The 16,898-nt window shown below is 40.6% G+C and overlaps 1 protein-coding gene across 24 annotated transcripts in view; it reads left to right on the top strand.

Annotated features, from left to right (window-relative positions):
- Window positions 1-16,898, top strand: part of ARPP21 (cAMP regulated phosphoprotein 21) — a 193,436-nt gene that overhangs the window by 131,037 nt on the left and 45,501 nt on the right. For 14 of the 24 annotated variants that reach the window (XM_042888339.1, XM_042888340.1, XM_042888342.1 and 11 more), the window contains 4 exons: window positions 1,702-1,934; window positions 8,268-8,498; window positions 13,321-13,490; window positions 15,610-15,714. In XM_042888339.1, the coding sequence (XP_042744273.1) occupies window positions 1,702-1,934; window positions 8,268-8,498; window positions 13,321-13,490; window positions 15,610-15,714 (739 nt within the window). The remainder of the gene's footprint in view (window positions 1-1,701; window positions 1,935-8,267; window positions 8,499-13,320; window positions 13,491-15,609; window positions 15,715-16,898) is intronic. The other 10 variants (XM_042888344.1, XM_042888349.1, XM_042888346.1 and 7 more) reach the window with 4 other exon arrangements.

Raw genomic sequence — 16,898 nt, 5'->3', positions numbered from 1 at the left:
ATTTTTACTATGAGGTGAGAGGACACAGGATTATTTGATGTGTATATCTGTTTGCCAATTGTGCATGTCTGCACAGCAGCCACAGGAGATGACAAGTCCACGGGTGGAGGAGAAGAGCTGGAGCTGGCAGAAAAACTTCTCCATGCTTTGGGCTAGCCCTGGTGAACTGATGGTCTTGGATTGGGCATACAGGAGTGAGGAAGCATCAGAAATATCCACGCAGAGGCTCTTAATAAATGATACCTATTCAGGTTTGGGGAGCAAGTAGGAATTTCATGTAACATGCAACTACAGAGAACGGGGATGCATAAGCATTCGTTTTCTCTCCCTTTCTTTCACTACAATATAAAAATAAGAGAATTACTGATGTTTAAGCACAGGAATGCAAAAGCATCTGTAAATAATAAACTTTTTTTCCTTTCCAATTAAATCTTAAAGACAATTTATTTTTTTTAATTTTTAAATCTTTTTTTTCCCCCCCCCCCCTTTTTTTTTTTTTTTTTTTTTTTTAATGTTGTTGCTTCTGTGCTGTTTCTCTTTGTGTTTTCCCTCTGTCTGGGTCTAGCAAAGGTCAACAGGTAAATGCTGCCGATCACATGGGTGTGCGGCTCTGATTGCAGGCAAGGAATGCACCAGCCTGATCCCGTCCTTGGCACCCTGCTCCTTCTCGTCCTGAGTGGCACAGCTTGGCACGTTCTCCAGTGAGAGAGCAGGAGCCACGCTCACAGGGAGAAAGGGAGTGGAAAGGCAATAGATCCACTCTCATCCTTTTGATTTCTAGAAAGTGCTTTGATGGAGACGACTGCAGAATAAGACAGAGTTTTGGGAAATGTCTTCTGAAAGCCTTCCGAAAGTCAGTGTTGCAAGCCTCACTTGGGTCATAGCGCACGAAGCCGTAGTAGGGCATGCTGGTTCTGTCATTTTAGCAATGCAGTGTAAGCTGTTCATCATAAATAAGGCAATTTTCCGCTGTTTTTTGCTCTCTGCTCCCAGTTTGCTGTGTTGTCACTCATGGTACTCAGGATGCTCCGCAGCTATTCAAGGACAGGCAGTCTCTACCCAGAGCTTTTTGCAACTTAAAGCTGGGACACAGGCAGAGGAGGAACATGATGATGTTATTAGTGTATACAGAGGGGAGAAAACCAAACTTGATGGGGTCTCTAAATGGAGCATCAGCGTTGAAAAGTTTGGGCTCATGGTGGGAAGACACCTTCCTGGAAGAGAGTTGAGTGACTTTCAGAGCAGATGAGTAGTGATGAGGTAGAACAGAAATAAAGAGGGTAGTTGTGAAGACAAAGGTAGAGGGCAAGTGATGTTAGTGAGGAAAGCCTTACAGTTGATGGACGGCAAAGGGAGAGATATCGAGGAATTGCTTGAGGTGGTAGGTGATGAACAGGCAGTGAATATGCTACGTCACCCAGTGTGATATTGCTTCATCAGTCCTGTCTAGTGAAAAGCTCCTGGGATGTATGGGAAAGGGGAGCACTGGTAACTGTTGTGCATGCAAAGAAGAGTTGCAGCAATGTTAATTTTCTCAAGGTGGATGAGTATTGGGGTCAAATTCCCCCTTCTAGGCATGCTTTTGTAAAAGCAGAGTACTTCCTTTTTCTTTAGTTGGCTCACTGCAGGGTACCCAAAGATAGGCTCTGCCCTGACAGTGTTTTTGTTTGTGTATGAATCTTTGTTTTCTGATGTCCACAGGGGGAACAGAGATAGCACAGGGAAGGCATCTGGCAGTCGGCAGAGCAGCACGGAGAATGAATTGAAATGGACAGACCACCAGAGGCCATGGAGCAGCACAGACTCGGACAGTTCAAATCGAAATTTGAAGCCAGCCATAACAAAGACAGCAAGTTTTGGTGGCATAACCGTCCTGACAAGAGGAGATAGCTCATCAAGTAACAGAAGTACCGGCAAACTGTCTAAAACAGGTAGCTAGTACTGTATTGGGTTCGCAGTACTCTTTGCTGCACAGTGATAAACGTACATGGCAGGTGTGTTTGCCCATCTGTGTATGCTAGTGGCTGGCTACTGGCTGTTCAGTTTATAGGAATCGACCATTCCTGGTCCTTGAGATCTGCAAACCTTAGATGTGAAGTAGGCTTTCTTGGAATAGAGTATTTGCAATTTCCTATTTGGACACTCCCTCTAATCGTAGCCTCAAAAGGTAGTAGCTTTTGTAACAAAATAAATGAATGGCACAGATTGCACCTTTTTATTAATCTTACTCTTTTTGAATCCTGAAGAATTGTGTCATATAGCTGATGAGAATTCTAAGAACGTTTTGTCGTCACTGCTAAAATACAGACTGCCTGCACGCTGGAGTCCTGCCTCTCCATCTGTTGGCAGATGAGCCAGTGTGCTGTGGTAGAAGCCATCAGAAGCTCTGGATTCATAGAGGTCCTGCAGCCTCTCCATTTTCTTGTTTGATTCCAATTAAATGAAATCATCATTTAAGGGTACTATGAACCTGGTGGGAATTCTGCATTTATTTGCATTAACTTCATGGGTTCATTAACATGTGAGTGAGTCACAGGGCATGGACCTAAGTAATTTCCAGCCATGCCATTAAGCTGCTCTATTGTATTTTTGTGTAAAAGTGCATAATAAATAATTAGCCCATCAGATGATCCCATTGGTTTGGTTCAGTTGGTAAATATAGTACGGGACAAGTGGTAATCAATACTTAGCACTTAGTGGTTTTTCAGCTGGAGAGTGCTTTATGGATGGTACTTAATTTTAATTCTGCTTATCAGACCCTTGTTAGCCAGTTTTCATTCCTGTTCCCAAAATGGCATGGTAGCCTTTGCTCTGCTTCAGGATGCTCAGGAATGGTGTTTTCGGAGTGAACTGAGGAAACCTTTGACTTTGTAACTGTGTTCTAAACGTCACCAATTTGAACACAGTCACAGTTTTTTTCAGAGAAGGAAGGGTACCCAGTGGTCAGAAGGGTGTTCTCTCCAACCCTGCTGCTCCTAAAGAAGCTGAGAGCATTCACAATATCCCACATCTTTCTTTTTCTGCTTTTCTTTTACCTTTCTTTTTACCTTTCCTTTTACCTTCAGCAAACAATGGCTTTGAATCTTAAGATTCTCCTGTAGTTCTACTCTGCTTCTCCATATGTGCAATCTTACGGAATTAAGACCTTATTTAGTCTTTGATAAATATTAGTACAATATAGTTGGGTTTTTGTTGTTGTTTTTTTTTTTTTTCTTCAATTCTTTATTGTTTCTGAATACAAGCATGTTCTATGTTCCATAGAATCATAGAGTGGCCTGGGTTGAAAAGGACCACAATGATTGTCTAGTTTCAAACCCCTGCTATGTGCAGGGTCACCAACCACCAGACCAGGCTGCCCAGAGCCACATCCAACCTGGCCTTGAATGCCTGCAGGGATGTGGGGCATCCACCCCTGGATGCATTCAAGGCCAGGCTGGATGTGTCTCTGGGTAGCAGTGCATGTAGGACAACCAGTGTGTACTCTGCAATGTGGTATGCAGAGGTGCAGAGCCTTCACGACAGTGTCAGGGAAATCCAGTTTGGCGGGTTGAGACATCTAATTGCAAAACATCAATGCTTTTAAGTAGCCATTTTGGTGTTAAAGTCAAGCATATTAAAGGGTGCACTTAGGAAGATATATTAAAATAGAAATCTCCAAAGCATATGAATAATGGTAAGTGCATCTGTACTCCTTAGGCACCAAACCCCAAATTGCTTTCAAATGAGAGCTCTTACAATACATTTTTAAAACATCATTGATATTAAAATTCCATGTTCTTTGTAGAGCAATTACATGTTGTAAGTGCTCTGACTTTTTTTTTTAACGCAGAGGTTTTCATTGTGGAAGCAAGTTGATGCATAGAAAGAGTGAAAATAAGTTAAATAAAAGGAAGAATGGAGAGAGAAAAGAGCAAGGCTGGATGTCAAAACGAAGTCACACCTTCAAAGCTGGGACACAAAGTGAATTTGTCAGTCAGCCTGAAGAAAGCCAGAGGAAATAATATCTGAGTCCCTATTTCTGTCCTCTCTGAAATGTCAGTGACTGGTGTTAAAACGGAGCAGAATAACTGTTAAAAAACGATAGGGAAATGTGTCTTGATGAAGTGTTCGTTCTTCATATATATAATATAGCCCTCAGAGCTTTTTTTGTCTTAAACACAGTAAATACTGAATCAGTCTAAAGGCAGCAGTAGGTCAAAATGTTTTCCACTGGTTAAACGATGAAAAATGTTTTCCACTATTTTTAATGTGAAAATTATGCTACACATGTGATGGTCATCCTGAAGAACTGTCAGATACTTTTCTTGGGCATTCAGATAATAAGACTTCAAGGATTTTCACCGATGGCCCACAGCTGCCTTTTGGAATATATATTGCAATGCAGTATTAGCAGTGTAGTCTTTCTGGATAATTCTAAATATTTTCACCAAAATTAAATGTTCTGCCCTTAGCCTTCACTTCTGATAAATCAGTAATCGATGTTGCATAGTGGGCTTAGAGAAACTGAAGCACTGAAAGAAGTTTGCCTCCCCTTAGGCAATGACAGATCAGAGAACATGCTGTTCTCTGCAGTGGAGTCTAGCAGTATCTATTAGTCTTACACTCTAATTGCATTCAGCTGCATGGCAATAAGAGTCTAGCAGAGGAATTATGATACTTAATTCTTGCAGATTTCACAAAAGGAACTGTTTGAAACCCATTATGTGGTTATCATACTGTTTGAGTATTACTTTCATGCACCTGTTGATTACTTAGAAGGCACTGTTCCCTTAAAAAATACAGAACCTTAATACAGTACTTAAAATACAGAACCTAAATACAGTACTTGAAATAAAGTTTTCTAATTCATTATGTTGCAGCTTAGTAGACACAGGGATGTATTATTTAGGTTGTAATCGAGTGCCAAAATTAGGACTTAATACTGTAACAAACTGCAGTCAGATTACATTAGGACAGCTGAGGGACAGCCTACAAAATCTTAGTTTAGATTTCCACTGGCAGAGCTGTCTTTTCAGGGTTGACTAAATGTGTGTAGTTGTGAGTGTCCCTATGGCTGTCAAAGATGGATCTGTGCAATCTGTAACCACCCACATCAAGAGAAAGTCTAGCTCATAAACATCACCTTATTTTCGCTGTCACATTACAGTAGTTTTTAATGTACTTCATTAGGAGGGAAGACAAGATGTGTTCCAAAGAAATGTCCTCTGTGCCTGTGTATGTGGCTTTATATTTATTTTAGTAACTGTTGAAAGGCTTATAAGGTCTCAGTGCTGCATCTTTAGCTTCTCTTAATGCATTTTCCATAGTGTGGAATGCACATCTGTTGGAGCGTGTTTCTTTCTCTCCCATTTATGAAAAGATGGCTGTGGGGATATCAGCTGTGTTGATACAGATCTGTAGGAATCATTAACTTCCTTGGAGTGGCTGCAAGTAATCGGAGATACGATCTAATCTCTCCTGTTAGGTGTTCACTGCTACTCCTGTCACACAAAGGCTATTATACTGCAGGCACTTCAATACGTTAACTTTTTTATATATATATATATATAATATATATATATTTATTATATTATATATTATTATATATTATATAATATAATATATTATAATAATATTATTATATTTTATATATATATATATTATATATATATATATATATATATATATATATATATATATTCTGTGAATTATAATATTGGGTCTGGATTTTGGAACTGGATTTCTGCTTCTTCATTATTTCCTTTGATCAAACATCAGCTTGATGGGTTTTGCAAGTCCAAGAGTAATAGCAGGAATGCTGACGTGTGGGTAATAAATTTTAAGCCAACTGCTTCCAGTCGTAAACTTCCCACCAGCTGACTGTGCTGAGTGATCAATCTTATTTTTAGAAGTGGGGCTTGTAGAAAAGTATTGTGTTCACGTGAGTGCATGCCATTCTCATGAAAGACAACAAGGATTATAACATGCAAATATTACAAGCGACTTAGGAAAGCAGCAGACAAATAGGGAACCTGCATTAGCAGAGGGTTGCCAGAGGTCCCTTCCAGCCCCTGTGATCCTGTGATTTTGTGATTCCCAAATGTAGCGTGGTCCTGCTTATACAGAAGACCTGCTGGAGCAAGTAGTGGGTAGCACTTGAGCCCGTTTGATAACAAAGGGAAAATTTACCATAGACTCACAAGGTGAGTTGAGCAGAGAGGCTCAAATCCATCAGATATTGAATATTAACCCAAAGAAAATGAGCAAAATGTGTTGCATTGCTCACTAGTGCTCAGAATATTGGGAAACTAATGGTACCTCCACACACTCCCCCTGAAAAATTAAGCTATTAAGGTTTTGTGGTGATTTTTGTCTCATTCTCTTTCACTGCTCTTTGAACCGCTGTATTTCTCAGAACACTTTAACATATATTAACGGGAAATGATGAGAATGTGAAGGTTTCTATTATGTCAGCTGTGAAGCAGCAAGGAAATTATTGATAAAACTAGAAGTAGCCAGTATTACATACTGAAAAAAGACGTTGGGTTGCATAATGGGGGCAAAAATCTCATTTAGTCAGAGATCCTTTCAGAAGACTTTATGAAGGCATCTCTTAATGGGAGTCTGAATAAAGTCAGATTCTCTTTTTTTTGGTCATTTGTTACAGTACTGAATTCATTCTGTGGTGATTTCTTATTCCAAATTTAGAAACCGTGAAAACGGCTAATCAGAGCTACAGAGACAAGATTAATTGGTGTTAATTTCCAAGCATTAGTGTTGGGATTTATTTGGTTTAATGTATCTAGACTTAAACTGATAAGAAGTTGTAATGAGGGGAAAATTTAAAATAGATTATCGTGGACGGGATAAATTGTGGCAAAAGTGGTTAGGTAATAATTTCTGGAATATTTTGGAAAATATTAAGAAAATAGCTAAAATGGTTTTGCACCTTGTTTGCATTCTTTCAAAATCACCAACTTGATCTACTGACACAGGAATGCAGGTCTGTGATCTTTTAAGGAACACAATTCTTAGCTCTCGTCTCAGCCAACACGTGGTGGTAGCTTCAGAGATCGTTCTCCTGCTTCTGCCTTCCATTTGATGAGTACATCTGAATTTGTTACAGTCTTTTGGCTTTTAACATTCAGATGTTGGTAAAGATCAGTCTGTGATTCGGACATGAAAACAGCTGAAAAGGAGGGAAAAATAATGAATGTCATAGCTGAAATCTTCTTTTATGCTAATGGTGCTTGTTCAGAATAGCACTAAACGGGGAGAGAAGAGTTTGAACTTAGGTTTGATAGTATTTATAGGCTTAGAAATAATAACAGGCTGGGGGGCGAGCTATGGAATCTTGTCTGGAATCTCCAAGTAGCTTTCTAACCCATTGAATTCCATGGGTGGCAGAATAGAGGAGAAAGTAAAGTGAGAACTCAAATAAGCAGTATGAAATGCACATAGAATGGCCAGAGAAGAGCAGAAAAGGACCTGCAGAAGGAAAATAGAACTCCCATATCTGCATTCACATTTGACAGGAAGATGCCAAGAATCACTTGGAGTTTGCTGAGGATGATCTCCAAGAAAATCTCTGCAGTTGTAGAAATGTAGAGATATTAAATGATCAAATAAATAGAACTGTCCCTGCAGAGATAATCTGTATTTTCCAGCCTCAGTATGCACAGAGAAATATAAATAACAAGTACATTAAGACAACATTGGAGTGTATTTGCAGAAATGTAAAAAAAAAAAAGTCCTCTGCAGTCACTGCAACTTTCTTGATTGGATGTTGGAGAAGCAGATTAAGGGTCCTGCCAATGGCAAGTAGTGCACAGCTCGTATAAGAGAACTATTTCTGTTGTAGCTGCCTAGCTACCATATGGAGATGGGGTTTGGAGAAGGAAAGTTTGCATCAGCTTTTACATAACAATCCATGGCAATCTGGAAAGACACCGTGTTTGTTAGATAACAGGTTGCTTGTGTGATGTCTTAGAAGGAAACCAATACACAAGTAGAATCTCTGAAGTTTGAAAATTACATATGGTTTTTAAAAGAATGAAGCTCCCCTCCTCCCAGTCACAGGTGTGTGTTAGTACATTTGGTTTAGCTGGTTGAATTTGAAACTTCTGAATTGTAGAAATTAATCTGAATACTGAGCTCGATGGGGAGGGAAAAAAAAACCCTACTCTTGCCAGCTGGGCATGCACTACTGCTTATGTTTGTCTCTGTAGATGAGACATGTCTGGTGGGAGCCTGGGTTTCTCATAACTGCGGTTCCATCTCTCTTTTAGGCTCAGAGTCTTCCAGCAGTGCTGGCTCCTCAGGATCCCTGTCACGAATACATCAGCCTCTCCAAAGTGCACCTCTTGTCCCCGGGTTGACTGCCAGCAATTCGGGCAGCGTGTCCTACCCTGAGAACGGGATGAGTGGCCAGGTGGCTCCCAGCAACACCAGCTATATCATTCTTCCACTTGAAGCTGCAGGGATACCTCCTGGCAGTATCCTGCTCAACCCACACACAGGTCAGTCCAGTGTGCTCCTGCCACGTGCATTTCAGTGTTATTCGTGTCAGCTGGGAACTCAGCACAATTGTTGTTTGTAGAGAGGTTCTGTGGTGGGAAGTAGTGCAAAACATAGTGCTCACGCAGTCTTGGGCAGGGTATTCATCTTGTGAAATCCTGCCACTCCTTGGCTATGAATCCTCTGAGGGTCCATAAAGTTTAGTAGAAACGGATACTCTTCCATATCAAACATGCTGAGGTATGGTGCAAGTACAGTGTGATGCTCAAAGTTCTAGAGATTGTACTTAGTAATAGAAGAATTTCAAAGGGCATTTGAAATAGCACTGCTGAGTTTTCTTACCTGAGCTATGTGATTAGCAATTGTATGTAAACAGGGAGTTCTGTGAAAAAAGTTGTAATCTCAGTTCTGTGTTCTGGTACTTAGAACTGCAGTTTTAACTAGGCATTTTCTGTCATCCAAGCGTTTTAGAAGCCACTCAGCTTGAACTTGAGTGCTTGCTGAAAGTCTAAGGCAATTTGTTCCTCCCTTGGTCCAGATGAAGTCAAGATAATGTTACGCTATTACTCCCCACAGTATTATACTGACAGCATTAAAAAGGTTCAGGGAGGTTGACACTGTGATGCTTCTTCAGTGATTTGCACTGTTTCAGTGACCGTGACTAGCTGTGCTGTCATCCTTAGCTGAGTTATGCTGGGATTAAAATAACAAAGCATACAGTGCACTGAATTTTTCCATTAAACAGGGGGCTCAGAGTTGAACTCCAGAAGGTTTTTTTCTAAGTCCTCAATGGAGCATTCAAAAACTTTTCATTTAGGGATTATTACTTACAACCAGTACTTTATATATATTACACCTCTGCCTTCCAGTCCTTGGGTGCAAATGTGTACAGCTGATCTGTGAGTCCACCACTAATAATGTTGAGTTAGAATGGAATCGAGAAAAAATGAAAGTTGCTGCATTTAAGAAAATCACTCCTGAAAAACTGTCAAACCAAACTTTACTTGGGCATATAGAGATAGAAATATCTGGAGATAATCAGTACCTATCAGCATATGTGTGATCAGGGAGAAGTTAAGTTCTAAGTGCTAAGTTCTTTCTAGACAGAGCTGACTTATTATCCTGTGCGTGAGCTTACTTTTCTAAAGCTTTTAATGTTTGTGTAGTTGTTCCTAAATTATGATATGCTTTATATGAGAGCCTAATTTTGGCAGCATACGTGGAGTTTTCAGACATTTCTTAGCAAGTCAAATTATGGGAGAGAACTGAATGGAAGGTAGGTATTCTACAAAACCCATGTTTATGAACTTATTTCCATTGTGCTGGAAGCTGAGAGTACTATCTGCAACATCAGAGTTTCTAGGAGAGTACAGATGAAGGTATTTTGTGTGATTTCATACAAAACCCATCAGGCCTAGGCAGAAGTCCATCTATAATTCAAATGCTAGTGCTGAAACAAGTGGAAAGAATCACTGCTGCCTCCAGTCAAACCGACGGCTCAGAGGTTGTACCCGTTCCTGGCTATAGCAAGGATAAAGGTTGCAGCTCACCACACTTGCAAGCTATCAGAGGTGTTTAAAGAGAAACATACCCTGCATCAGCTTTGGCAGTTCAGCAGTTTGCATCAGCAAGCTCATATTTTTCCTTGCTACCTAGGGAGTCTGTGTCTGCTACAGGCATAATGCCTGTCAGTGCTGCCTGTAGATCAGAGTGCCTGGTCTTTTCTTTGGTGTGCCTCATTGTCTGCAGGGGCATAACCAAGTTCCATGTCTGTATGTTTAATATTCACAGTGTGAGTGGTTTTTATGTATGTGTAATTCTAATTTTTTTTCAGTCTGCATGTCTTATTTCTGTAGCTTATCTGTAAATAAATATATGCATACTAAAGGAAATGCAAGGAGCAGATTCTTACAAGGACTGAAATTACTGATTCAAATGTATAGCTTCACACTGCTACCTGTGCTGGAAGCCAGTCTGTACTGTAGCATCTGCTGTGTTTTTAACATGCAGCAAAATACATGCTACAAATTTTCCACTCTTTGGACTCAAAATCTTTGCATCTTATTACAGTAACGCTACAAAAGAGGCTCCATAGGGAGGAGGCATAGAGATTGCTGGATGCTGTGCTCAACTATCAAAGTGATGGATGCTGTCAGAAACATAGATGAAGAGAAGACAGTTGAAAGAAAAGGAAAAAGGAGCTTTGTTTCCTGTAATGAATAGATTCTTTTTCTGTGTAACATCATTCTTTAGTTCTTTATTCTCCTTTTAGAAAGTGGTTACTTCCTGTCTTCTCTCTTTGGATCCTAACACCATGCCCTTTAAGATCTTTGCTTCCTTTCACACTACATAGTCACTGACGGCAAGCCTCTAATGGCATCCACAGATGCTGTCAGCACCTCCCTGCTTTCATTACACTGCTCAGCTCCTTCTCAGGTGTTGGCAACTCACGCTTCTACATATTCACAGTTTCTTTCAACTTTTTCAGTTCAGCCGTCTCCTTCCCCAGATAGAGAAGCTTTGGGTAGGGACTGTTTATGCAGCTGTGTTCTTTTACTCTCCATTTCACCTGCCTCACCAGCTTTACCCTTTAAAGGATTCCTCTTGACATGTTCTCTGACTTAACCCCTTTCACCATTTAAGAGCATTTACATTTAATTCTTACTCCTTCAGATGGCATCAAAATCTTTGCCCTTCTATTAAGGCCACAGTTCATCACTTACATATGTCTTCCATGTTGGCATCTGACCTCTCCTTTTCATTACCTACTTCAAAATTTCTTCTTAAAAGGTCTTCTTTATATCTTTATAAGCATTTCCAGACCTTTTCTCTTCTGGTCCTGTCCTCCTTCTCTGAGTCACTATAAATGAAGCCTTCTTTAAGGCTTCATTTCAGTGCTTGCCACATGCTTCAGGAGCCTCTTACCTTGCTCACCCAGTCCAGTTCCCAGTAGCCCACTTACTGCTTTTTGGATTCCTTTTCTCTCTAAGCCTCTTCTGTAGTGGTTTTCCCTTTGGACAGCAGTCTGTGGTGTTTCTTTTGCACGTGTTTATTCTTTGCAGCTTTGTGCTGTGTTGTTTGCCAGCAAATTCACAGTCAGTTCATAAGAAGGTCACGTTTAACTAAACTTCCCCTGTCACTACCTCTTTTTCTTTGGTGGGCCTTGAATCTTCCAAACCTATAAGGAGACACCAGCTGGATGTGATTAAGTGTTATATGCTGCACATTAGTAAAAATACTTCTGCAGCCCGAGACTCCCAAGTTAAGGAGGAAAAAAAGCCACAAATGTTTCTCTCCATGCCATTTTTCACCCAGGATCTTCAAAGCAACTATCAGGAAACCATCTAATGCACACAACTGACCCATGCCTCCCTTCCACTTTCTTTGATCTTTCCCTCATTTTCCCACTGTGAATATGACTTAATCCAGAAAATGCTCGTACTTTGGTGAGGGAAGGCAAGGTTTCTTCATCTGGCTCTTCTCCTGTGGTTCTGATCACAATAGTAAGAGGAAGGAACAAAAAAGCACTGAGCAATGAATAGATGGAATAGGCAGAGGCATTGCCTGTACCAGGGGAGGCATAAAAAACACAAGCTCTTTATTTCTCTTACTCAGAATAACCACATTCCTCCAAATCTCCTATTTCATCTCGGATATTCCTACTTCACTTTCCTACATATTCATTGTCATCACTTTGTGCCTAGAATTTATTTTTTCTTAAGTAAACATATGTAATTAAATTGATTTATGAATTTCTGTTAGAATTGAGCAGAACTGAGGTCAAGGAAAAATACAGCCTACAGAGGAAAACTCTTTCTTTCTTTTTCTTTTTCTTTTTTTTTTTGTAAGGCAGTGATTGGGCAAGGATAATTTTTTAATATTTTATTTTGTTATATCTGAAGCAAAAAGAGTTCAGCACCTGTTACATACATACCGCCTACTGCCTTTAGCAAAAATTGGGCTAGAATTTTTTTCTTATATAAGAGATTTTCATAGATATATTAACTGTTTCCTCCCTGATGACCTCTGAGGCTGCATCCTGTAGTAGGGCACCACTCTCTGAAAAACAGCACTGTTACTACAGTGTGTAAATAAATTAGTAACAAAGGTTTTTTTCTTGTATGTCTGGGAAGTATGGTGTGTCAAGAGTGGTTGCATACATTCTACATTTGCATCCATGAGGGTGGATAGTGATAGGACAAGGGGAAATGGTTTTAAGCTAAGACAGGAGAGGTTGAGGTTGGATATGAGGAGGAAGTTTTTCACTCAGAGGGTGGTGAGGCACTGGAACAGGTTGCCCAAGGAGGCTGTGGATGCCCCATCCCTGCAGGCATTCAAGGCCAGGCTGGATGTGGCTCTGGGCACCCTGGGCTGCTGGTTGGCGACCCTGCACATAGCAGGGGGTTGGAACTGGATGAGCATTGTGGTCCTTTTCAACCCAGGTCATTCTTGGATTCTATGATTTAACCTCCACTGTACAGATGTCAAATGTACATGAATATCCTCTGCTTTCAGTGTTTGTTCCAGAGTTCAGTCTTAGTACTAATTGATTCATCACTGAATGATTTCCAGTAACCAAAGCACCTGAATCATCTTATAGTCATGGCAACCTTTTACTTACTCCCTGCGGGTACTGCCAAAACAAATATCAGTTATCTGCCTTGCCTGCAAAAAAATAGATGGCTGATAATGTAATGAGAAAAACAATCACTTTACTGTTGTAGCGGGTCAGTTAGTGATCAGTTGGAGCAAGCTGATGTGATTTCATACAGAAAACAGTCATTTTTTTAAAATGTTCAGCAAAGGAAGTGCGTTTTGTTTCAGGTCAACCCTTTGTAAATCCTGATGGGACACCGGCAATATACAATCCTCCCAGCAGCCAGCCGACAATGAGGAGCCAGATGGTGGGACAGTCTCAGCAACAGCCTTCATCCCAGCAGCCTCAGCAGGTTCAACAGCCTCAGCAGCAAATGGCAAGTCACCTTGTCACACAGGTAGGTGTGCTGGCCGCTGGACAAAGAAACAAAGCTCTTAGGGGTATGGAGGATAACCAAAGGATTAGGGGAGGGAAGGCTGCAACTAGACAAAATGCTTTCTATTCTTTTCTTTTGAAGAAAACCGTGTATTTCCAATGTGGATGAAACAGCTGGAGAAATAAAGTTCCCTTTCAAATTCCATCTAAAGGATGGTTTCATTTTGAAAAGGAATATTAAGCTAGTTGATGTATGTCTATATAGTCTTTAAATTTCTTTTGGAAAAACTGCCGTGCAAATAGAAGCTGAAGCATTCATTTTCAGACTGGTGTAATCTGTAGTTCAGTACAAATTGCTGAAAGTGGAGGCGTGGGAGCACAGATCTATATTCACTCTTTACCAGCCACCCTTCCATAGCTTTGAAAGTAAAGGTGAATGTATATTAATGGTTTCTCCTTCCTAGTGTTTAATTGCTCTGCACATTTTCTCTATTTTTATCCATGTGTAGGCTTATACTATACTAACAGCTACACTTAGCAAGTTTGATCCCTAATGCTGATAGACTGTGAAAAAGAATTTTAGATTACTATTCTCATTATGGATTTCTCCTCCTTTGGTATGAGAATTGAGGCATGCAACATAGGTACACTATATGCAGAATATTTACACATACCAAATAGGGTTGGAGATTTTTGTCACCATCATTCCTGGGGTATAGTCTGCCAAGCTGAGGGCAGAACTGGAACCCAACCAGAAGGATAGTGTGGGAGGAGAAGGTGGGGAATTTGAACTGCAAACATAGAAAACATTACTACTTGGTGGATCTTCAAGGGCCCTATGCTTTCTCCATGGCTCTGGCCCATCACGCATAAATTTATTCTGATGCTGTGTGAACAGCTTTGGACTTTTTCCTGTCCTTTCCACAGCAGTGGGGTTGAGTTCAAAAATTCAAGTACAGCTTGGGACCCTGCTGACTCTCCCATTCCAATTACATCAGGCCTGTTCTGTAGGTAGCTCTCTTGCAGCCCTAGCCCCCAGAAAGACCTCCTGTTGTCTTCTGCCCTTGCCCCATACTCTGGCCATGACCCTACTGTGAGCTAGAAGCTCTGGAGCTGCAGCAGTAGAAGGAAATAGCAGAGGAGTTTAGGCTTAGTGCCATGGTGCTTCTTCTCCCTGGGCCCTGGATGGCCATGGCATATGGCCAGCGATGGGTGAGCACAGGCAGCAGACTTTGGGTCTGGTTCAAACTGTACACTGCATATCTGTTCATTCAGGGTGGACTACAGGGCAGACAAAGGGAATTACTCCAGCAAGGATGTGATATCCTGCTTGCTCTAAGAGCAGCCAAGATCCACTGTACTTTTTGTGTTGTTACAATTGGGCACAGTTTCATCCCAGGTTATCCCGAGAGACGTTTAAAATCACTGCAGTTGCTTTGATGTTACTGTGGTTGCACTGATGTTTGTGGCTCTCATTTCTTCATTTGGTCTCAGCAGCTATAGAAGAAGGTGGTGGTTCCAAACCTCTGTAAGAGTCAAGCTTAACGAGAGATTAAAATAAAAGAAATAGTAATGCTGTTCCAGGGCAACAGTGCTGTAGAAAATTGTTTTTTCACTTAGGTAAACATCTGCTCTGAGCTGACAGACCTGTCTCTGTCATTAATTTGCAGCCTGTTTTTTGCTAATTTTGCTAGCTATTATGTTCTGCCAAAGCAGCTCTACAATCATTATTCCTTTGCCTATGACACACTGAGTTAAATCAGTCATTATCAGCAAAATCCAAATGTAAACTTACACTGTGCTGCTCTTCCATTTTATCTCTGTAAATTAAATGTAAAATTATAATTTGGCTTTGCTTCCCATCAGTAATAAAAAGGCGTAGCTGTGGCTTTACTTCATCTAGCAGCCACCGAATATAAGAACATAAGGAGAAATGTCTGTACTAAAGAATTGTTTGTGGAAAGATAAAATGAGGACTAAAATCACAGTACCTGACCTCTTGTTCTCTTCTGGCGATGAGTCACCTGCATTTTCAGAGCTGTGTTTGAGACCTTTGTTCTCAGAAACAGAGTTTGTTGTTGTTGTTATCTCTTTTTCTAAGTGGGTTGTATTTATTGTCTTTCACTGTGTTTATTTTGCAGCCTGTTCAGGCAATGCAGCCATCTTCTCAGTCAGTCCAGTATCCAGCAGTTTCTTATCCTCCCCAGCACCTCCTGCCAGTCTCTCCAACGCAGCAGTTTTCTGTGGTACTAAAGACTTTTGTATTTTCTTTCCTTGAAGTGGGTGTGTGAGCATGAGCATGCTTGAGGGCATGTGGGGAGGACTGCAAGGGCTTTCCCCAGGACAGATCCAATTAAATCCCTCTGGGCCTTAACATTTTTAAGCACTGACAGGCATTTTGTAAGAATGTCTCCACCGGCTTTTGCTATCCAACCTGGCCAATGAAGTTTGGAGCAGGGCTATCTAGTTAGTAGGAGCCTCAAGGAAACTTTGAAGCCTCAAGGGTATTTGAGATTTGGATATTGTCCCCATTTTCTGCCTGCAGCTGGAGAAGACCTCTAGGAAATCCTTTATTTTATCAGTATATTAAATCTACTGCCTAGATTTATTCCCTGATCATACCAGAGCACTTAAAAAGCAGAGTATTGGTGAGCCATCTGCCAAAGGTGTGATGCTATCGTGCATCACCGCTAAACACTAATGGCCCATGTATAATAAAAATAAACAGAGTGCACTTCTGGAGTCTGAATCTGGTTTGGTGCTTCCAGGGCTAAGATTATACTGTTGTAAAATAAAGCTGACGTTTTAAGAGGCACTGCAAGATCTTTTTTTTTTTTTTCCTTGTTATTTTCCCTGGTAATCATGTTTATGACCGATTTGTCTCAAGGTGGAGATGTCACCTAGTTATAGTAAAAGATGGAAACACAGCTGAATGGATCCTTGCAGCTAGAATAGTATTCCTAATGCCTGGTAGATGAACAGTACCACTTAAAGGATGAGAAAACATGTCTGGTGCGGAACAGAAGTTGGATATCTCAGTGATAATTTCCTTGAAAAGTATCTCCCGTGCATCTCAGATTGTTCTCGTGATAAGCACTAAAATATAAAAGAGCCAAGTTGGACTATCTTAATAGGGAAACTTCCCCTTCTTCATGAAATGTATGCACAATGTACAAATTGTTGTGCAAATCCAAAGACATTCCAGACTAAACGGAGTTTCTCATTGAATGTGCTTATAGTCATTTGCCATCCAGGTAACAAATATCTTACCTTTTTAAAGAAATGACTTCAGATAGACCATTTATGTGTCTGAATATGGATGGAGAGTGCCACTAAAGGTAATAGCAATCTTTCTTATGCCTCGTGAAGTTCTGGACAAGAGTGTTTAAAGTGATTGCCCATATTATCCTTCTGCAGAGCAGAAGGGTGA

The sequence above is a fragment of the Lagopus leucura genome, unplaced genomic scaffold (genome assembly GCF_019238085.1).
Source record: "Lagopus leucura isolate 7727_CA_CO unplaced genomic scaffold, USGS_WTPT01 Super-Scaffold_100157, whole genome shotgun sequence".
Lineage (NCBI taxonomy): Eukaryota > Metazoa > Chordata > Aves > Galliformes > Phasianidae > Lagopus > Lagopus leucura.
Note: the sequence above shows the minus strand (reverse complement) of the source record. Positions and strands in the feature narration are given on the sequence as shown.